This window comes from Rousettus aegyptiacus, unplaced genomic scaffold (assembly GCF_014176215.1).
Source record: "Rousettus aegyptiacus isolate mRouAeg1 unplaced genomic scaffold, mRouAeg1.p scaffold_m13_p_6, whole genome shotgun sequence".
In the NCBI taxonomy this organism is placed as follows: Eukaryota; Metazoa; Chordata; class Mammalia; order Chiroptera; family Pteropodidae; genus Rousettus; species Rousettus aegyptiacus.
This window is the reverse complement of record NW_023416309.1, coordinates 71,505,313-71,528,735: the sequence shown is the minus strand read 5'-3', so window position 1 is coordinate 71,528,735 and position 23,423 is coordinate 71,505,313. Positions and strand designations below refer to the sequence as shown.

General features: G+C 43.5%; 1 protein-coding gene across 3 annotated transcripts in view; it reads right to left on the bottom strand.

The window, feature by feature from the left end:
- The window catches only part of GAS7 (growth arrest specific 7), a 204,867-nt gene that overhangs the window by 122,922 nt on the left and 58,522 nt on the right, over nucleotides 1–23,423 (bottom strand). Inside the window, exon 1 of one of the 3 annotated variants that reach the window (XM_016121293.2) lies at nucleotides 22,141–23,282. The exons of the other annotated variants lie outside the window; for them this stretch is intronic. Within the exon in view, the coding sequence (XP_015976779.2) occupies nucleotides 22,141–22,256 (116 nt within the window). The 5' untranslated portion in view covers nucleotides 22,257–23,282. Of the gene's footprint in view, nucleotides 1–22,140; nucleotides 23,283–23,423 lie in introns of those variants that run through there. 3 annotated transcript variants of the gene reach the window in all.

Below are 23,423 nucleotides of genomic sequence, written 5' to 3'. Positions count from 1 at the left end.
AGAGCAAGAGAGGATGACAGGAAGCCAAGTCTAGCTGAAGCTGTTTCTTACAATTCAACTGATTCTGACCTGTAGCTGTTGTAAAGGGAGCTCTGGCCTCTTGGGATGTGGTTCACTCCAGAGGCATGGGAGAGAAGGAAAGGAAAGGAAAGGGCCACCAGCTGAGAAAACAGGCACTTACTGATGCAGGTGCTCACCATGGAAGCCAGAGGAGGTATTCCCCAAACCCCACCACTGGAAGGGCAGAGGCTTGCCATGCCTACAAGTGTGTCAGGGTGGACCTGGATTTGCTACTACCATCCCTACAGAGGACTCAAGCAGCTGGGAGAAAGTCCCTCTGCTCTGACCACACCCCAAAGCCCACGTCTGCCACGTGGAAGTTCTATGTCAGGACACACACAGGACACAGGGCAGAAACAGCTCTAGGGAAACATTGTGATCAAAACCGAACATCTAAGTTTCCGCTATGGTCTGTAGACCTAACTGTGAAGAAATAGGGTTTCCCAAAGCACAGAGGTTTGCCAAAGCACAGAGGTTCCCAGAACACTTGCAGCACCCAAGATGATCCCATAGGTGGTGTAGGCAAATGCTCCAAGAGCCTCATTTTTAAATAGTTACATATTTATTTTAAGGCCATATAACTAGTAATAACTAGTACATAAAGCCTGTGATGTCACTGTCATTCTGCAAGGTGGCCATGATCTGCTTGGACTGGCTACTCGAGGGCCACTGAATACTGGAGTCATAAGGGACTATCTCTAGGTCATCGAGTTTTATACTGTAGTGGTGAAAAGGAAGGACTAGAGAGCCAGACTGCATGGGTTCAAATCCAGCTCTCCTGGGCAAGTTACCTGAACTTTGAACACATTGGGGATTCCCATGAAAATGGAAATAATAAACATCGATGCCCCCTGAGACAATTAAATGAGTTAACATACAGAAAGTACTTAAAATTGGCCTGCCCTTGCTTGTCCTGCTGACGAATGACAGCTCCTTCTCCCACCCAACAGTTTACCATCCTTTATAAAATGTGATGAAATCTAGGCGGTTCCAGGCATCCAGGACATGTCAGTGGAGTCTCTTATGCCTAACTTTCACCCAAATTCCCTTCATGCCACCATGCAGGTAAAAGTCCCACCTCTCTCTGTCTCACCTTCCTTCATCCCCAGTGGCTCTGGGCATCAGACAAAAAAAGGCCAGCAGGAAGACTGGCCAAACATCTCCCTGGAGACCTGCACAGAACCACCAGGCCACTGCCCCACCAGCCTCAAGCCAGGGATGTCTGCCTATGTGACCCTCTGACCATAATGGCAATTTGAGACACTCTGCATGCCCTGCCCTACCTGGGTCCCCAGTGACTAGGATCAGAGATAAAAAACCACCTCCTGAAGTTTGAAGAGAGACCCATATTAGTAGACATTGATTCTGTAACTGAGTGGGATACCTTGAAGGGACGTTGATAATCAACATTCCTTAATCTTGACGACGACCCCTGATGTGTGGTCACATTACGTTTGTAAAGAGGCAGGGGTGGTGTCTCTGGTGCCAAACCAGTGGTCTTTACCTCAGCAGTCCTTCTGCGAGAACTAGTTTGGGGCTAAGATTTGTCCTTCAGAGATTTAGCACCAGTCACAGCTGAGACAAAGCTGCCCATAAAAACATCCACCTGTGCCTCCCTAACCTCTTAATCTACTTTGTGAGATGCTCAGTGAGATCCCGGAAGCGCCCCTAAGAGGTGGCTGCTCCCCATCTGCTCTTGAGAGGAAAACTCTTCCCAGAAGCAGCATCAGCCCCCTCACACCTCTTCCCTCAGTCTGACACTAGGAGACCTTTTGCTCAAACGGCCAAGGGAGCCCTGGGTCTCTTCTGAGCTGAGGGCAGAGACTGGGTGTGTCAAGTTCGCAGGACCACCCCTGGGTTTGGTGATTCACTAGGAGGACTCCCAGGACATAGCAGGTAGTCCTGCTCAAGGCCATGATTTACTACAGCGAAAGGAAACAAAGCAAAATCAACAGAGGGAGAAGGTGTCTGGGCGAGGTCCTGAGGAAACCCAGCCCAAGCTTCAGCAGTCCCCTCTCATTGCAGTCACACAGGCCGAGCTTGATTCCTCAGCATTGAGCTGTGACGGTGGTGGTGGAAGTGTTGTCTATCAGGAAACCTCAGAGAAGAAGTGCCCAGGGATTTCACTGGCAGCTGGCCCCATAGGCACCCTTGGCCTATATACCCCAACTGCAGGCCCCAGAAAGAAAACAATAAACTCTATTGTTTGTATGAACAGTTTAACCTTATTGGTTAGGGAATAGTGGGAACCCTCCCTAAATTCAAGTTCCCAGACCTGGGCCAAGACTGCAAGCAAGGCTTTGTAAGGAGAGCACTCTCAGGTCTGCCATGTTCACTGTTTCTACACTTTGGCTATAGAATGTTCATTAGAAGGGACCTCCCCTGTTGTCTGGCTCATTCCGTAGCAAATTCCTGCCACCAATTCCTAGACAGGTGACAAGACTCTAGAACACTTGTGCTAAAAGAGAGCTCACACCCTCACAAAGCAGGCCCATCCACGGCTGGCCTGTGCTCACTGTCAGCACTTTTCCCCAGGAACACCAGCCTCCGAGTGCAGTATTTCAGGTTGAAATACACCTCACACAGTAACGACCACCACTTACTATTACTCTATGTCCATCATTGGGCTAAGCATGTGACATAAATTTAATTAAGTATTAAATGAATATTAATATTAATGCTCATAATATATTATTAGTCATAGTTTACAGCCAACTATGGCTTAGAGGTATGAAATGACTTGCCCAAAGTCCTACTGTTAATGGGTTTGAACGCTGGTCTATTTGACCTTTAACCTTTATACCCACCTTTTCCTGGGAGCCTGTCTTTTACTGACCACCATTATCATTTTCAACATATATCATACTACTTTTTCTTTTGTTTACTTAATATGTTTTGCTGACATTTTCACTTAAAAAAAAAGAACAAACCTTTATTTCTCAGAAAACGCTATAGTATTCTCTGAATGGAAAAATAGTAACATTTGCCAAAAATATGCAGTGAGCACAAAAATAACTGCAACAAAAACCAAGCAACTTTATTCAGTGCTAGCTGGATACTGCAACCTGCTGAGGCCCGTCTCACCCAGCACCACTGGACACTTTCTCCTTCACAGAGTCGGGAGCATGGAGAGAGAATTGCAAAAGGAAACCCCTTCTTTTTTTGTGATTCAATGGCACTGAAAGCCTTGACCATAGATCATCTAAGCCCATCTTTGCATGGTCTGTTGGGAAATGCTACATTATACCATATGTGCTACAAAAACCTGCCCCATCTGGCTCACCAGTCAGGCAACAGAAAAGCAGGGGACCCCACTTCCTGTGTACTCCACGCCCCATCCCATGTCCTCAGGCACATTCCAGCTCCTTCCGCCCTCTTCGCTCTCATTTGTTCTCGAGCCTCTCTCTGGTGCCCAGCCTGGATCTTTGCTCCCCCTTCATTCCTAGTTTCTGCTTCTATAGGCTCCACTCAGTTGGCCAAGCTACTGGCCTGGCCTTCAAGAGAAAAACAATACCAGCCAAGACGCGATCCCGGCAGGCTGGGTCCAAAATCAAGAGGAAGCTAGGGAGAAAGAGGCAGAAGCTATAGGCATGTCATAATCTAAAAAGTGGGGGTGAGATGGGAGGCGGAGAGCATACAAGGGTCAGAAATGGGTTATTCCTTAAAAATAGAGGCTCCATTCCAGAGTCCCACTTCCCCATCCCTACTCAACACCACAGAACCCTCTGGTCCAGCCCAACCACAGGCTCTGAGGAGCCACCCAATCAGAGTCAGAGGGTCCCACTCAAAGGCCATTTGGTGGGGTATTCCCAGGCATCAGGCCAAAGGAGCACTGAAGAACTCTAAGTAGGGTTTATGAGGCAAATGGACCTGGGTTCGAGTCCTGTTTCCACCATCCCTTTGGCCAAGTGACTTTTCACATTTCAGAAATGGGACCCAAAATAATATACATGCCATAGGGTTGTTACGAAATAATACCAATCACCCAAGGTCTGTGCTCAGTAACATTTTTATAGAGCTAGGCTCTGAGTCTAGGACCAAGAACAAAAATAGGAAAAGGGTAGAAGGCAGGGAGCATGAAGGCCAGTTTCTGCACACTCATGTGCAGAGAACTGCCAGCCAGGTAGAACCCAGCCCAACTGGAGTTTGTGTCAGAGAGGTGAAGGTTTACCCCATATGTAGACCAAGGGCCATGAGGTGAATCGTGGGCTGAATCCGGTCCCCTTGCATTGCTTGGCCCATAGACATTTGAAAAAGTCAACTTAGTTACCTATATATAAAAACCAGGAAATTTTCCATGAAATAATAAAGATTTCAATTGTTTCTTGAAAAATCAAAAAGGTCGTACTGAAGTTCCTACTGAGGAGATGAGGAGAAACATTGTCCCCTTCCCCACCATTCTCGAATGCAGCGGTTTTCAACTCTAGCTGCTCTTGTCAATTACTGGAGAACTTTAGAATCACCCAGAAATACCCTGACCCATTAAACAGATATCTGGGGAGGGGCCTGGCGCTTGGCGGCCTTTTGAACTTGCTAGGTGATTCAACGTACAGCCAGAAGGGCTGTACCAACGTCTCTGTGGCCTCAAGAAAAGCACATTCGCCTGACTCATAGGTGCCATTACCTGTCTGGCTCAGACACTAGCCAGTCCAACAGCCTGTTCAGTCAAAGTTAGAAGGCTGTTGGATTGTCTAGCATCTAAGCCAGGCAACTGAACACAAAACCAGCACACAGATCCCTGTCAGCAGTCCCCGCTTTACCAGAGTCCATTCCACAGCATCTCCAGAGGTGATGTAGAGCTGGCGAGGCCTTCTCTCAGAAATGCATCACCTCTGCCCATTCGCGAAAAGCAAAAGGGCAAAGCTTGCCAAGGATTGGGAGTGTGCTGGAGAAGTACTTAGGCAGTCGTCCCCTGCCTAAGGTCTAGGGACAGCCCTGAAAGACATTCAAGTTTCAGATTTTCCTGCTGTGTAAGAGGTTCTTCTGGCTTAAAATATACTTTCTGTAAAACCCTGGAGCCAGACTGTGCATGCCCAGAGACACCCCAGGTTCCATCACTTACTGATAGGATGATCCTTCTGTCCACAAGCCTTCTTTCCACAGGAGTCGATATGAACATAAGGAAAAAAACAAAACGAACCACCTGCCAGCACCATTTTGAGACGTGATGAGAAACCCAGGGAATGAGGCTTGGGCACCAGCTGGTGCCTGTGGTCAGTTTGGCCCCAGGACTGGTGCATTAGTGGCTTACTTGAACTTTGGGACACTGCCCACTGGATTTGTGTCTTTTATCTAAAAATGAAGGCTAAAACTTAAGAAGAAAGTGGGTGTCAGGATGTCATCACTCTCCAGCCAGTGTCGTCATTCTGAATGTGCAAAGCAAGGCTGCCTCCATCTCACCCAGGGAAGGCAGCATAATAGAAACAGAAGAGGAGATCTCCCCACCTGGGGACCAGAGTGACAGCAAGGCAAAGGCTTGCAGGAACAAGGCGAGGAAATGGGATTTTGACTGTACAGATAAAACGTGGTGGGGCCAGGGAACAGTGACAAGTGACATGTGAATCTCGAAGACGAGGGCTTCCCGGTATGCAACGTGTCCAAACAGGCCAGGTGGCTCAGCCTGAGAAACAGGAAAATGAGGAAGAGTGTGGTCACTGTGCTGGTAGCTCAAAGAACTCATCTTGCCCTAGGAGCCCTCTGCAGAGGTGGGGATGGGCCTGTTCGTGTTATGTCATTTGAGGCGAAGGGATACCCCACCCTACCCATCCAGCATGGGCTTGGTTCTTTCTCGTTCACTGGTAACAAACCTGGAAGTTAGAACAGTTTCCATTTGATCCTATTCTCCAAGTATAGGCCACTCTTGTCCCCAAGCACCTGGGCAAAGCCTTAATGTAGGTGACAGCTGAAGCCTTGCTACATAAAGTGTGGTCCATGAACCAGCAGCATTGAGCTTGTTAGAAACACAGCACTAAGGCCCCTCCCCAGACCACCTACAACAGAATCTGCACCGCAGGTGAATTGTGTGAGTGTCTGTTTGCGAAGCACTCACATGCAGCACAAATGCTATTCTACCTGCACAAGGTAAATCTCAGGGCACTACCATGTACTCGACAAATCTGTAACAGCTACACAGGCAGTTCAGTAATTTACAGGTAGTTGCAGTTTAATCCCACTGACTTTTTCCCCAATCAAATACAAGGCTGCAGGTACTTTCTCAGTTCCCTAACTCATGGATCAACCGTGGCTATCACATTTAAATTTCTCCCTGCAGCCACTGAACCTGATAGAATCACCTTTCTGGATTTATTTGCCCATCTCTTCATTTATTTATTTATCTGTTCGTTATGTTCATTCAAACATCTATTGAGTGCCTACTATATGTCAGGTACTGACAATAAGCAGATAAATGACTCAGCCCGGTCCCAGGAAGAAGGCGCTTCCTGTGAAAAAGATGGCGGACACGCAGGCACGGTACAGAGTGACAGACGTGTGTAGTGCTAAGAGAAAAACCAGAGGGTCTATCCAGGAAGACTCCTTTGGAGAAGGCCCTGTCGAAGGGGCATCACCATAACAGGCGCTCTCTTTACCAGGTTTTTGGGTTTTTTTGCTTTTTGCTTTATCCTCCCTCCTAGTCCCCTTGGCATTTATAGGGTCCACTTCTACTACTTAGGTGGTCACACTGACATTTTTAACATGTACACTTGACTTCAGGCATGAAGTTAATCAATGGCTCTTTTCTCCTTCTGAATAATACAAAACAGTGGAAAGGTCTAACTTTGATCTCTCGCCTATCGTCAAGGTGTTGGGAGCATAAAGCAGTTGAAAGTGCTATTTTCCCACAAGCCTTAGAACTACAGGGTTATTTGCTATCTCCTGTCACTAATCATTTTCCAAAAAAATAAAAAATTCCAAATTGACTCAAGAGGAAATTGAAAACCTGAATAGGTCTGTAACCTTCAAAGGAATTGATCCAACAGTCGAAAATCTACTTTAAAAAAAAACTATAATAGGCCTATGTGGTTTTACTGACAGGTTTTTTCAAACCTTGAAGGACGGGACAATACTTACACAATCTCTTCCAGAAATAGAGAGAAAAATACTCAGTTTCTTTAAAAATACCCTGATACCAACCTTTGAAAAAAAACAACATAAGGAAAACTTTAAAGCCTACCTCCTAACCTCACAGGGCATAGGTACAGAACTCTTAAATATATATTAGCGAATCCTGAGAATGGAGAGATATTAAACCATGAGAAAGCTCACTAGTTAAACTCACTACATAAAAAGATTATAATAAAAAAATAGGATAATGTAGATGGCATAAAAAGCATCTGACAAAACTCAACACTCCTTCGTGATTACAACTTGTAAACTAGAACAGAATTTTCTTTGTCTGATAAATGGTAACTATCAGAAATTAGAATAAACTTCATACTGAATGGAAAACACTGGAATTTCTTCCTTTAGAGTAAGAAATAAGACAAGGCTATTCGCCACCCCTGCTTCTTTTCAAATCTGTACTGAAGACCCCATACCACAGTATGGTTAATAAAAAGAAATAAAAAATATAAGGATTGCAAAGAAAGAACCTGCTGACTTATTCATATACATGACTACCCCCAAAAATCCAAGAAATTCTACAAACTATCAGAATAAGACAGTTCAAGATCTCTTTATAAAAATCAGCAGTATTCTTAAATATCAGCAACAATCATAAATTACACTTGTGGTTAAAATGGATGACTACAATAAGTCATTTATCTCTATGCTTTCCTGAAATTCCACTAGAAATGACTGGGAAAAGAATAGGTACAAAGACATAAAGATAAAAAGAAAAAAAGAAATAACAATTGACAATAAATGAGACATATCCACAAAATTTTGGACAATGGAAAATAAAGGGATAAATGGTAATGACTCAGCATATAGGAGAAAACTGAAATCTGTATGCCTTCATAATAGAAATATCAATAAGTACAAGCCAGTCTACAATGCAGAACTTAGGAAGGGCTCAAAAAGACTCAGAGGCACAAGATATTTCCAAGGTGGAAGTTTAAAAAGGAGGCAGGAATAGCTTCTTAGATCACTCTCTACCCTTGGCTGCCAAGTGACACTCTGCCAAGTGACACATGGGAGAAAGTCACGGACCAACTCTCTAGGGAAACAAGTTCAGAACTTTCGGATTCAAGAACACCTAGAGGACAGATTAATAAGTCTTAATGAAAATGGGACCATTAGGCAAACAATTACATATAGCAAGTTTAAGATCAGACCCACTTCCTTCCCAGCAAGTTACTGAAGGGTGTGTTCCAACCAAAACAAGAAAGAGGAAAATGTGAGACCCAAGAAAAGACCAAAAGCGAAGAGAAGCAAAGGAAAGTAATGGGACGATGGTAAAGGAGGATCCCAAGATGACAACTGACCATCAACCTGAACCAGACCAAACCAGAGCAAATAGACTTTTCTATCACCAGGGAAAGAAAGACAGCCCTGGCAAATTACTTCATATGTTGACGGTAGTCAGGAGAACTTTACAGGTCTGGTGAAGAGTCTGGGGAAAGAACTGGTGCAAGAGACAAAGAACACCAGCGAATAATAATAATAAACAAAACCAGCTGTTTTTGTTTTTACTTCTATTTTTTAGTTAACTAGGGAAAATAAAAAAATTGTCCTATCAAAGAAGTGGGAACCAATAAGTAGCTCAGCTATATATAATTAATATACACAGGCATACTAATGTAAACACCAGTCTCCGACATAACCAAACCCTACGGTGCCACTATTTTGGGAGTGAGGACAGGGAATATGCACATGACAGGGGTGAGGGTGGTGGTGAATAGAATGATGGTAAGAGAGCCACGTCTAACTTTCTAATTTTCTATAATAAGTTCAACAGACAATGAGTGAGAGATAAGAAATTATAGTGTAAAAATATCACTTAGAAAAATGAAGATAAAGCTCTGTTGTTAAAAGTGGTGGCCTTTAAGGAAAAGAATTTTGGGGTGCAATGAGGTACAGGAATGCACTACTTTTAAAAATCTCATTACTTTGATAAAAAGAAAAGAAAAATTAAAGGTGCCATTTACAAGAGCAACAAAACTGTAAGTAAGCGGTGAGTAAACATAACTGAAGAATATAAGACTTACATGAAAAAAAAAGATGAACTATACTGAGATACGCTAAAGAAAAACTAAATAAATAGGCAGATATAATTTATTTCTAGATGGAAGGCTCAAATACCCATAATGAGCCTTTTCTCTCCAAATTAATCTCTAAATGCACTGCCATTTCAACAAAATCCTGACAGATTTGTTCACAGAATTCAAAGAGCTGATCTAAAATTCACACAAAATAGTTAAGAGCCAAGAATACCCAAGACAAGTTTGAAGAAGAATGAGGACTTTTCTCATCACGGCATAAAACTTCTTATAAAGTTATAATAATTTAAAAAGTGAGATGAATAGGCTAATGAAACAGAAGAGCCGAGAAAAAAACCACACATGTATGAACATATGGCAAAAGTGGCCATCAAATCAGTGAAGAGAGGATGAATTTTTTTTTAATAAATAAATAAATAGTAATGGGATTATAAGCGACTTCAAAAAAGAAAGTAGAATTCGGCACCTACCTTACTATAAACAATAGAAGGAAATTACAGGTGGAACAAAGATCTGAAAGTCAAACGCAAAACTTTAAAACATTTAGAAAGTAGTTTAGACCATCTAATGACCTCAGTATAAGAAGTTTCTTAAATAAAAGACATAAAAAAGACAATCTATAAAGTAACGAATTAATACATTTGACTAGATTACACTTGAAAACTTCTGCACAACAAAATACACCATAAAAATGAGAGTATAAAGCAGTGATTAAAACACAACACAGTAGAAACGTGAGCAGAGTATGAATAGCCCAGGAGAGGAGATCCGAACCACAAACGCATATATAAAAATATACACAACCTCAACTAGCAATAAAAGGAGTGCAAAGAGAGTTAAATCTGAGGAGCAATATCTCACACCCTCAGATGGTAAAAATAAGTCTGACATGCTGGCAAGGGGAATGAACATTCCAATACTCTATGGGTGGCAGTATATTTACATATATATATTTGCAAAACCTCTTTGAAAAACACTGTGGCACTAATCAGCAAAATCTAGACGTACGTACATACTCAGACCCAGAGATTCTCTTTCTATGTGTCTAACCCCAGAGAAACATTCACACGAGTGTACTGGGAGATACTATACACAAGGATAAACACTCCAGCATTGTTTATAATAACCTAAAGTGCCCTCATCTAGGGAAAAAACTGAAATATGCAAATTCTAGCAAAGTACACAGCAGGTAAAACCATTTCTACATGTTCAATGTGCATAAACCTCAAAAACATAATGTAAAAAAAAGTGAATCAGAAAAAAATAAATACAGTATGACATATTTTGTATAAGTTTAAAAACACACAAAAAACATTAGTGAATACTATTTTGGATTCATACGTGCTAATAAAAATTTTAAACATGCTTGTGGAAAAGATACACCAACCACAGAATGGCGGTTACCTCCAAGGAGAGAAGGATAAAGGGAATAGAATTGCAGAGACACAATGATTTTGAATGCCAAGTAATGTCTTATTTTTGACCGACATTTGGCAAATGTTAACGGCACATGAAAAATACTCAATAGCATTAATCCTCAGGAAAATGCAAGTTGAAAGTATAGTGAGGAACTACTTCATACTTACTAGGATGGCTTTTTAAAAGTTGGCAAGGAGCTAAACAATTAAGCTCATACGTTGCTGCGAGTGACGAGTAAAGTGTAGTAACCACTTTTGAAAACAATTTTGCCATTTCTTATAAAGTTAAACATACATTTATCCTGCGATCCAGCAATTTCACTCCTAGGTATTTATGCAAGAGAAATGAGAACATGTCTGAAAGACTTGTACTCAAATGTTCACAACAAAATTATTCACATAATAGCTAAAAACTGGAAACAACCCAAGTGTCCATCAACTGACAAATGGATAAGCAAATTAGAGTACATTCAACTAATGGAATCCTACTTAGCAATAAATAGGAATGAACCATTGATACAACAAAATGAAATGAACAAATCTCAGACATTATCCTGGGTCAAAAACAAAACAAAAAAACAAGAGTACATACCACATAATCCATTTACACGAGATCCTACAATCGGCAAAACTAATTTATAGAAAAGTAATCAGAGGTGACCCAAGGAGATGAGTGGGAGGAGAGGAGAGAAACTGATTACACATGGGCAAGAGAGAACCTTCTGGAAAGATTTCCTGTATTTTGATTAGAGTGGTAGTTACATGAGTATATACATTTGTCAAGTCATTGACTTGTACGCTTAAAATGGGTGAATTTTGTTTTATGGTAAATTATAGCTCGGTAACATTGATTTTTAAAAAATAAATGGTAGATAAATTTGCTATAAATTCTGTAGAAAAATTTTGTCAAAGATTAAGAGGATTTTAGAAAATAACGGTTATTAATTATGTATATTGGACAACGGGAGTTTTCAGGGGGAAAATGAACAACTCAGAAACCTAATAATGCTAATTCATATTTCTGCCTAGTAGAAGAGTTGGCTATTCAAAAGGTTCAGTGAGATCATCTAGTTCGAGTCTCTCATTTTCATAAAAGAAGCCCAAAGTGAGATTTGTCCAAGAGCACAGGAGCATACGTTGTTGCTTAAGCTACCCACTGTCCTATATCCATCCCAACAGCACCCCACTTCTTTTTTAAGGAAATCTCTCTCCCCCACTGGGCACTTCCTCTGTGATGCTATTTATCTAGGTGCCAGCCCTCTCACTAAAATGTGAAGGGGTCTCAGGGTGTTCCTTCCTTTTGCACAGGGCAAAGGTGTGTGACCCATGCTTGCTTCCAGATGCGCTCTGCTGACACTTGCAGAGATGGGCAGAATTCATCCTTCACAACCAAGCAAACCTGACCACACCATTTTTTCTGTAAAACTGTGCCTGTTAACAGACTCAGCTCAGCACCTTGGTTTCTATCTGTTTTCAGGTTTTCCAAGCCTCCTGCTCATTCTGTGACCTTACAGTATCTTTGTAATAAATTCCACTTTGCTTACATCGGCCAGAATCAGTTTCTGATGTTTGCAACTACAGAACCCTGTGTGACACATCACCCAACCAGTGCAAGGTTGACCGGGCCCACAGCCCAGAGTTCTGAACTCTAGATAATTGTCCCTGGGCTTGTCAGACACCTGGCTAAGTTCTCAGGATTCTCAATGGCTGCTGGGAGATAGAATGAAAGAGAATGATCTGTTGAGTGATATGCCAAATACTTTGACATGCTTTAATTTCGTTCTCCCATATCCTGGTAAACTTGGGATTGTCCCAATTTACCTATGAGGACACAGGAGAGGAAGAAAAATGTTTTTTGCAAAGTTATAGGGCTCATAGGTAACAGAGAGAGAACTTGAGCCAAATACGCCCAACTTTAAAGCCTACTTCTTGTCACCTCATCATACTGCCTCACCTCAAGAAAACAGTGGATCTTCTCCTTTCCCTACTTCATAATTAGGTCACTGAAACTTCAAATGAGGCATCAGAGGCATGACTGGATGTTGGCTGCACCTACAAAGTAGTGAAAGCTTCAACTGCGTACACTGAACCAGGACACCTACCTAGGAGAGAGCAACGGTGGATGGGTGAGGAGCACACTGCGGCCTTAGGAAAAACAGCTGTGCCTGAAGAACAGTGTGGGAAACCTCCACATACCAGAGGAGTGGAAATGAATTCTTTCTGCTCCGAGATGAATACATGTTCACGTTCCCATGGCAACGGAGCATGCTCACTATCGTCCATACCTGTAACTGAGTGACTCACATTTTTGGCATAGCATTAGCCCAATCCAAAGTCATTAGCTAATCAGCCTAGAATGTGTACTATCTCGCACTGATAGTACCCAGGAGGATAAATAGGGTCATGTATGTTCCCCGGAGACTCTGAGAGCGGGGATCATGCCTCCTTCGCTTTCACGCAGCATTTGCATGCAATACTTGGCACAGCCCCTGCCACCAAACCATTTTAAGAAACATAGGTTTGTTCTGAGATCTCTAAACAGACAGAGGCAATGGTAACAGAGTTTGGGTTACAGCCAAGGATAGGGAATTAAACATGACGCGAAAAGGGAATAAACTTGGATTGCACAAACTGTTGAAATCAGAAGGAACTGCTGGTAGGTAGGGAATTCTGATTCTAGATCAAAGCTAGTTAATAAATCTTGAAGGGTGAAAGAAATAATCCTGAGAGAGCCTGCTATGAGTCAGGCATAATCTCAGATTAACTTGGGTTCAGTAACACACATTTCTAGAGGAGAAGAAAAGGAGTCTTAAAAGAGATGGTACACAGCCATTAGCTCATAGGAATGCATCAGAGCTAGTTAAAGACCCATAAGAGAGATGAGGTGAGGGCAGTGCTGTAGCTTAGACACCAGAGAGAACGCAGTGCCAGGGGTCCCTGCAAGAAGAGGAGGCAAAGAAGTTACAAGGATCCCACCGGACCAAACTGGAAAGCCCTGAGTGGCTCCTAAGTTATTAAATGATTCTATCAATCAGTCTAACAAAGGACCTCCCAGGGCACCAGCAGATATTGCTAAGGATCCATAAAACCCTGTGGTTACATGATAGTGCTGTTTTTTGTTTTTTTGTTTTTTTGGTGTTTTTTTTTTTTTCTTTCAAACAAAGGGAAAACCTGTGGTTCCTACTTCCTTGAGAGTCACTCAAGGGGTTTGGGTGTGCATGGGGAAAACCCAAAGAGGAAATCATCACAGAAGGAGAGTCAAAAGTTAAGGAGACTCCCTATCTGCCCAGATTTCAGAGTGAGCTTGGCCTGGCCTCACAGGAGAGCTATTGACACAGACTCAGCACCACCACTAGAATTCAGCTACCCCGATTTCTGCTAAGCATGTGGTTCTTGCCCCAAAGATGGACTTACTGAAAAACTGGACCAGGACGTTTGAGGGGCACTCATTGTCAATACCATATCAAAAGCACTTGTCATAAAAGGTTTCTGCTGGAGCATGGCATGTGTTTGTCTCAGCTCAGCAAGGACGTATAAGCTCCTAGGACAAGGAGGCCAAGTGTCTACAAAATGTCAACATGTCCCACAGCTCCCAAGCAGACATGCTTCACCCATTGTAGAAATTCAAGAAAGGTTCACTGAATCATGTGGAATGAATGAATGAATGAAGAGGGCTTTTTGAACAATTTCCTCAAACAGTTTGGAAGCCTTCATCATTATAAAGAGGACTGACTCAGCAAGCCTCAAGGTCTCAGAATGTAGCCAGTCAGCCACCACTGTGGTCTGAAACAAAGACTGAGACATGGTCCAGGTCCAGGGACAGATCTAATGCTGAGGTCCTCTTTACCGCAGAGAAATGGAAGCTGTGCTGAATTCGGATGCTCTCCTCAGTTCTGAAATGCACAGGTCCCTGAGAATCCTCTCTATAGCAGTGGTCCCCAACCCTTTTGGCATCAAGGACCGGTGCTCCTATGAGGATCTAATGCCTGATGATTTGAGGTGGAGCTGACGAGGTGATGCTAGTGCTGAGGAGTGGCTGCAAATACAGATGAAGCTTCACTTGCTTGCCAGCCACTCACCTCCTGCTATGTGGCCCAGTTCCCAATAGGCCATGGACTGATACTGGTCCATGACCCAGGGTTTGGGGACCCTTGCTCTATAAAGAATGTAACTAAAAATAACAAAAGGCATCAATGTATTAGGTAGGGTATTCAGGAGGGAGAGGGGGACGGAGGGAATAAAACTTGAGGGGCTGGTGCCGGGAGGAGACAGAGGGGAGGGCCACTAGACCTTCAACCAGACAGACGTGAAGGTACAGCTGCACCAGGGACAATTCCAGTACACAAAACAAGAGGAAAAGCTTGTGCTGCTTAAAATAATAAAAACAAAAGAAAATTAGTGAGCAAGTAAAACTGTGGCTGTTAGGGGTTTCAGAGAGATGAATTGTAGTCTGAAGAAAGGAAGGAGGGGTGGGTACAAGACCCCAGGCAGCCTGTCTGCTGGGGGCCATCTTTCTTGCCACCAGCATTCCAATATTCTGAGGCCCTAAGCTGAGGTGATGAGAGGTTCAGAAAATGGGGACCTAAGTGTCCCATTAAAAAGTGCCTTGGCCACTGGCTGACTCTTATTAAACCTGTGCAGGCCCGAGCTGGAGGGCGGCTCCACGCGGCACTAATTGTCAAGCATCTTTTTACAAGTTCAGCCCAGCACTCAGAACGGATTCAAGGTAAACCCTCACATGGCCCGGTGTCTCTAACAGCGAAATAAATCATCCTAATTATACAGGGCAGGTTGCCACGCTGTCCTATTTCTGGAGTGGCTGCCCTTAAGGAGAAAGTGCAGTGTGGGCACAAAACCCAAAGAAGGAACGTCAAATTCAGCAGGTCTGATTTCAGAGCAGGGAGAAGCTGGAAAGCAAAGCTTCTCCCTGCTCTGTGACAATCAGGAGTACAGAACAGAATTAGTGAAAGTCCCCACAATCTGTCTTCCCTGATCCAGACACCTACAGAACAACATTAAATGATGAGGAAATAGCAGAAAAAATAAGATAAGGTCTGGGTGAGGTCAGGGAACTCTTCCATGCAATCTTCTAGCACAAAAGGCAGGCCCCAAATTTGGCATAGAACTTTGCAGCCAGTACAAAGAGGGAAACACATTTGGCTAAACACTCCTCAGTGTCCCTAAGATAAAATAAGCCACTTGGCTCAGGGGCAGCATAACCGTTCCTATCCTGACACCAGAAGAAATTCTTCCTAAGCATTCATAGAAAGAGAATATACAGTTCAAAAAGAAAAAAAAACATTTTTAAAGACCACAAGTTTCATAACACCATTAATTTCAACCTTTGGTTTAAACAGTCTTTAAAAAGCATCGCTAAGTATCAGTTTCTGGCTGTAGTTCCTACCATCCAGGTGTCAGAGACCTCCTGGCTAATAGAAGAAGTAAAAATAAGAAGCAAGGGACCCACTTCCTTTTGCCCAAGGGACCCTGGGGAGCCTCAAACTCCTGTTAGGTCTGTTAGGTCCCTATGCTCCCATCTACCTCACACAACCCCTCTCTCCTGCCCAGGGAACTCTTCTGGGTGCTGGGTAGTGACCTGGAAGGTGAGAACTGCCTTGAAACCTGCCCCAGGGCTAGCCTGGCCAGGAAAGCAGGAGATGGCTTCCTTCGCTGATGCAAAATGACTCTTCTGACCACCACTTTCTATTCTCCCTTATAGCTGGGTCGGCCCTTTGCCATTTCTCCCCTTTCATACTGTATTTCGGTGATTTTTTGCTTAGATATTTATTCTGCATTCGCTGCACAGAATTAACCTAATGGGAGGACAGGGTGATCAGGCCACCAAATAGTAAGGAAGCCTTTATTTGCCTAAGGCCTTCTTGTCCCAGTGACTGAGTCAGTCAGTGGAGGAAGAGTAAAAGGTGGCATTCAAGAAGGTATGAGGGTCAGCTCAGGAAGCCACACGTGTCCTTTTCCCTTTCCCCCCCGGGAGCAGGCACTCATCTCCACTTGAATATAAATTTTCCAAAAAAAGTTAACTGAGGAGCAGAGCTGTGGGTGTGGAGGTAAGAGATGGGTACCCAATGTCCACTAACTGCTCCCAGGACCTTTTGTGAGCCCTGCTTCCTCATGCTTGTGAAATAAGCCTGCTGGATTTGATGATCTAACTCTGAGGCTCCTTCCAGCATCGAAGTCAATAATGAGTCATTGGAAAAGCAGAGGAAGCTGGGGACACACCCATCCAACGCTCCCTCTGCCACGCCCCTGTTTACCAAATAACACTTGCTCCACCTGCCCACTGCAAGGTCTGGATGCATTCCTCCAAAGCTCCTGAGAACAGGTTCCACAGGGCCCAGTGATGTAGAAGCCCTGCTAGGTTTCCACCATAAACGCTGAAGCCTGAGCAGGCAGGGACTTTGTAAACCTTTCTGGCCCATGAAAAGTTTAAACATGGTCACAGTGTTAAGTGATCTGAGAGAGGTATCTTCCCAATGCCCTGGGATGGATTTGGCAGATATCTGCTTCCTACCTGGAGCTGAGGCAGTCAGCCTCTCCACACAGGTGCTGAAATTGAGGGGTGAACTACATTTCTTAATTCCTCCTCCAACATATTTTCCCCCCAGTATTCTTGTTTAGGTAGCCAAGTTGCATGGCCAAGCACGAGCTGAATCCTTTAACCCCCAGTAAGATGGAGATACCCAGGGCAATAGGAAAGAGAGCCATCCCAAGGCAGAGCAGGCAGTGCAAACATGCCTACATACACAGCATTTGATTTTTAAAAGGAAACGACATTTCCATGGCTTTTGTAGATTTGTCACCCTGGGTGCACCACCTAAGTGTGCCAGTCCATAAAGTGCCCTCTAGCTGGTCTTACTCCTGAGTTATACTCTCACGAAGTATCACATTGCAGACCTGACAGCATGATTAGCTAACTTCCTCCCAAACTCACTGGAAACTCTCAGCCTCCATTTCATACCAAAAGGAATATGACAGGGACAGTGAAGGGCCAGGACTTTTCTCCTACTGGGCCTGAAAAGTAATCTTAGCTGATCAGCCCAGCTTCTTAGAACCTACATAGGAGACCAGAAAAAGAAAGAGAGAAGAGGAGGCTGGGATCCACTTATTCCCCTACTTTTTAGTTCTAAAGGCTCAGAATAAAAAAAACAAACTTTTAGTTAAAAGAAACCGTGGCGGAATCTTTCCAGTTTTTTCAGATGTTGAAACGAGTGATTTATAGGGTTGCTTACAGTCTTGCCTTTTGTGATTAATTTCATTATATTCTAGCCCCACCTGCAATCTTCTGTTAAGACAGATGATCAAAATCTTGCCATCACACTACTCAAAAACATGGTCTCTATCTGCCTGCCCTGGTGTCTGTGTTCCCTTCCTAATGTCTTCACTTGGATGTGGGCACATACACTCTCTCACAGTTAAAATGAGGAACACTAATTCCCGCAGGCCTTTTATAGCCCTCATTCCCCATCTTGTAACAGGCTTTGCCTTCAGACTTTTCCACTGGCTTATGTGACAATAACCATTTAGCTTCCCTCTCTGCCTGAGAGCTAGACCAGTTCTCTCAAACCCCATCCGGGCTAACATCAAGGATTCCATCACTTCCATATTACTTATCATTTGGTGTAGATGTCTATTCTCCTTCCTCTAGAATCAACCGACCTGGATTTTCCTTTGGGTACCAAAGGAAATAGACCCTCTATTTCCTGATGACCCTAAATTCCTTTGTTCCTTTCTCAGTCCATACGGTTAGGATGGGGCTAACCCCACCTCCCAATCATTGTCATTACCCCAGGCTCCCTTTGGAAGCTGCTCACCAATTTTCTTTTTTCTTTCTTTTTGGAATGACAGAGTTTTTAGAATCTTTCTGAGGAGGTTGCTAGGGTAGAAAATAAAGTCAACACAGAGGAAAGGAAAGCCAAAAGGTGGAGATGTCTAATGATGCTGCCTTTGCCTCCTCTATTAGTTACATACTGCTGCATAACAAGTAAGGACAAAACTTAGCGGCTTCGCACAACAGACGTTCACTGTCTCAATTCTGTGGGTCAGGGCTCTGGGTACAATTTACCCAGACTTTGAGCCTTACCCAGGGTTTCTCATGAGGCTGCAATCAAGGTGACTGCCAGGGCTATAGTAACCTCAAGGCTTGACTGGAGGGCAATCTGCTTCCAAGTTTATTCACGTGGCTGTTCACAGACCTCAGGTCCTCTCTGGCTGTGGAGGCATTAGTTCCTTTCCACATGAAGAGATGCTTTAGTCCCTGATTTCCACCATCATTCCTGTCATGAGTTTCAGCCACTGGATAATAGGATCCATCTTACAAGTTGGGCTCTCAGATTTTCGACCTTTTTATTCCTCTACCCTTGTTCATGACCAGGCTGCATGACTCAAGAGGACTCACCATTTGAGTATCTTCTCTAAAATTTTCTAAGGGGCCTGGGACCAGCGGGGACTGGCAGACCATCTGAGCAACTCCCTCCCCAGGCCCAAATATGTCCCTCCACCCAAGAACCCTAAACATAAAGTAGACCAGATGCCCCGAGGAGCTCTGCACTGGGTCATCCCAGGATCTTATGCAAATTCCACAAGTACAGCCTGGTGGGCAGATTACTCCTACTGGCTGACATGGGATTTCTTTGGTGGGACAATGTAAGAGGACAGCTAGGTTAGCCTTGGCGGCTGATTTAAGGGACTCTAACTGTTTACGTAAACAGAGGCCCACACATCCTAGGGTCAGTCCTGCCTCTAACCCTACCTTGGCTACCTACTCCAATGGCTACCTCCTTGATATTAAAATACCACCTTATAGTATTTTAAACCAGAGCTTCTCTACCCTGGATAAACATTAGAATCACAAGGGGAGCTTTTAAAAAGGAGGCTGCCTGGGATCCACCCTATACCAATTAATTCAGAATCTCAATCAAAATTCCCAGTCCCCCCGCCACACACCTTTTTTTTTTAAGTTCCCCAGATAATTCTAACATTGAGAAGACCTGCTTTAAATGGATGGCCACAAATCTCAAATAAGCACTCAACCATTGCTACTTGGCCCTAAATGCAAGTTCAATGGGCAAATAATTTAGGCATCCCCTGTACACATTGGGAAACTGTGTGTCTTCCTAAGCTTCCCATTGCAGAAGTGCTATGGAGTCTTGCTATTCAAATTGGGATCCAAGGACAGCAGCATCAACATTACACGGGAGCTTGTTAGAAATACAGAATCTGCATTTTAACAAAATCCCCAGGTGATTCATTTGCACATTCAAATTTGAGAAGCACAATTTAAGCCATCTAGCACCCCTACTATAGTTATACCTTGGATTTTTTCTCCATCTTCAAAACACTTCACTTAGTCTTGAGCAATCTGACAGTAACTTCATAAACTCACTGCCCAAATTCCATCCAACCCATATCAGTGCCCACATTCTCAACCTTCCCTCCCATTACAGTGACTAAAAGTCGATCCTCTTAACAAAGGCAACCTACCGGCTTTCTACCTACCATCATGTACTACCTAGTTTGAAGAGTGAGCTAGAGAGAGAAATATACCCTCTGACCCTAGTCCTCCAGTCCCTCCCTATATTCCTTTGCTTCTCACCACAGCAAATGTTTTTACTAACAGTTGCTTATAGCCACAAACTCTACTTTCTTATTTCTAATGCTCTCCTAACCACTCCACTGAGCCTACTCTCCCACTGTCACCAGTGACCTCCATGCTGTTATGAAATCCAAGGGCACCTTGGACTCTTCTGGAGTCCTTGGCCAGCCAACAACATTCAGCATTCCCTCCTTCTGGAAATCACGACTTCTCTTGGCTTCCACAGCAGTTCACAGGTTTTCTCAAGTAATTTCTTTTCTGGATCTTCCTCCTATTCCAAGTCTTAAATGTTGCCACAAACTCCTGCACATACCCCACTTTTCTATCTACACACTATCTTTGGTGGCCAGACCCTGTCCCATGGCTTTTTAGATCCTCTATTTCCTGATGACCCTAAATCCATATTTCTAGCCATGACCTCTACCAATGTACCCCTTATGATCAGCAGGAATCTCTAGCAAATCCAAAAAAGAATCCATTTTTCTCACTTCCAAAATCAAAGCAAAACCAAACAAAACCTGCTCTCCATGCCTCATTTTAGCAAATGTCACCACAATCCATACTGTTGCTTAAACCTCAAACCTAGGATCATACAATTCTCCCACCTTCCCCATCCAATTCTCCACTCCAGTCAGTTCTACCATCAAAGGTCATCTAGAATCCACCCATGTTTCTCAGTTTCCACTGCTGCCACCTTCCCAAGGCACCATCAACACTCCTCTATATTATTACAATGCTCTGACTGGTCTCCTTGTACCATTTCTCATCCTTTACAATTCGTTCTCAACACAGCAGCCAGAGAACTTACAAAACATTAAGCAGATATGTCATCCTTTAAGTAAAATCATCCAAAGACTTTGCATTCCTCTTAGAAAAACGAAATCCAAGCTACCCAGCCTAATTTATAAAGCACTAAGTCTGCCTTCCATCTACCTCATCTTACACTATTTTATACCACACACTCTGTCCAGACACACCAATCTTCTAGCTCTGCGCTGTTCAATACAACAGACACTGGCTATGCATGGCTATTTAAAGTTAAATTTAAGTCAGCTAAAATCAAAACAAAATGTAAAGTTCAGCTCCTAAGTCTTACCAGCCACAATTCAAGTGCTCAGTTGGCACATGTGGCTGGTGGCCACACAGCTAGTGCACATAAAGTACATTTTCATCACCGCAGAAATTTCTACTGGACTATGCTGTCCTGGCTAGTCCCTGGATGTGGCAAGTTTTATCCTTCCTTAAGGCCTTTTCACTTCCTGTCCCCTACGCCTTAAGTGCCTTCTCCCCACCTCTTCCTATGGCGGGATCTAAACATCAGCTTAAATGTCACCTCATTGCAGGGGCCTCCCCTGAACACCTGATCTAAAGAAGCCACCAGTTAGTTATTTGCAATCACAGGAATCCACTTAACCCTCCACAGCATTTACCACTGGCTAATGCTTCCCTTATTTATTTGTGTTTGTCTGCTTATTGCCTAACTCTACCACTCCACCTTACCCCTAAGTATACTTATGCAATCAGGTACCTTGTCCATCTTGCTCACCACCACATTCCAGCATCTCCTCCTGTGCCCATGGAGTAGAGCGCCCAACACACTCTGCTCAATTAGTATTAATTGATTGTTAGACTTATGTTATGTTCTTATTTCCTCTGACATCTCTCACAGCCATAACCATTTCGCCATTTTTCCTGCCACCACCCAGTCAGGGCCTTCATCCACTCCACCCTAACAGTACTACAAACAGAATCCTGTTTCTGCCCTCCAGTCAACCCTGCAAACACAAGCAGGTTAATCTTGCTAATATTTTGCTTGTCAAATCAATTCCCTGCCCCTGCCCCTTCCGGCCCCAAATAGCCTCCATGTGCCCAAATGTGGCATGCTTATTCCTACCTCAGTGCTGCTGGCAAGGACTTTCCCTCTGTGCATAGCACTCTCTCTCTCTCTCTCTCTCTCTCTCTCTGCTTCTTGGTGAAGCCACACCTTCTCTTGCCTATCAGGTGTGGCATAGGTGGCAGTTCCTGTGAAGACACTGGCCCCTCCTCTGGTCTTCTCCAGCACTTCCTGTCTACAACCCTGCTTTAGCACTTACAGAAGACAAGACATTCCACCTCCACACACACAGATAATCCCTGAGATTATTCATAAGAGCAATGGTTCTCAAACTTCACTGAGGATCCGAACCACCTGGAAAGTTAAGAAAGAACACATAGGTCCAGACTCACTGAAGAAGGCTAGGATCTGGGCCTGTCCTTTTTCCACATTGCCTAGGCGACTCACACACCCACCGGATTGGAGACCCACTGTTTCAGAACATCAGACCTGCAACATGAGTCGCTCAAGTTTTGCCATTTCCACCAATTTAGAACACCTGGGAAGTTACCGACTTGGTTAACAACCTTCCCACACAAACTTGCTCTTCGTCAAGTACTGGAAAGTTACCCCCCATAACAGGCTGAAAATGGCCCCCAAACATGTCTATCTCCTAATCCCGGGAACCTGCAAATGCTACCTTATATGATAAAAGAAAACTCTGCAGGTGTCATCAGGTTAAAATTTTAAAATGAGGAGGTTAAGCTGGATTATCAGGGTGGGGCCTAAATACACTCACATGGGTCCTTATAAAAGGGAAAGAGAAGAGCAGAGAGGGTAGGAGCCTATGTGAGGACAGAAATGGGGGGAGAAGAGGCAATATGATGGGCAGCGATGAGCCAAAGAAGGCGTCTCTAGAAGATGTAAAAGGAAAAGAATAGATTTCCCCCTTAGAACCTCCAGCCCCGCGACTCCTTGATTTTAGCCTCATAAGAATCATTTCAGACTGTGGACCTTCAGGACTATGAGAGGACAAATGTGTAGTTTTAAGCTACTAAGTTTGTGTCAATTTATTACAGCAGCAACGGGAAATGAATATATCTCCTCTTCTTAACACATAAAGGTTTTTTTTTTTAATTTATTATTCAATTACAGTTGACATATAACATATTAGTTTCAGGTGTGCAACATAATGGTTGGACATTGATATCCCATCCTTTATGAAGTGATCAGCGCATATGTCTTGCACTCATCTGACACCATACATAGTTATTATAATATTATTGACTATATTCCCTAAGCTGTACTTTACATCCTCACAACTATTTTTGTAACTGGCAATTTGTATTTCTTAATCCTTTTCA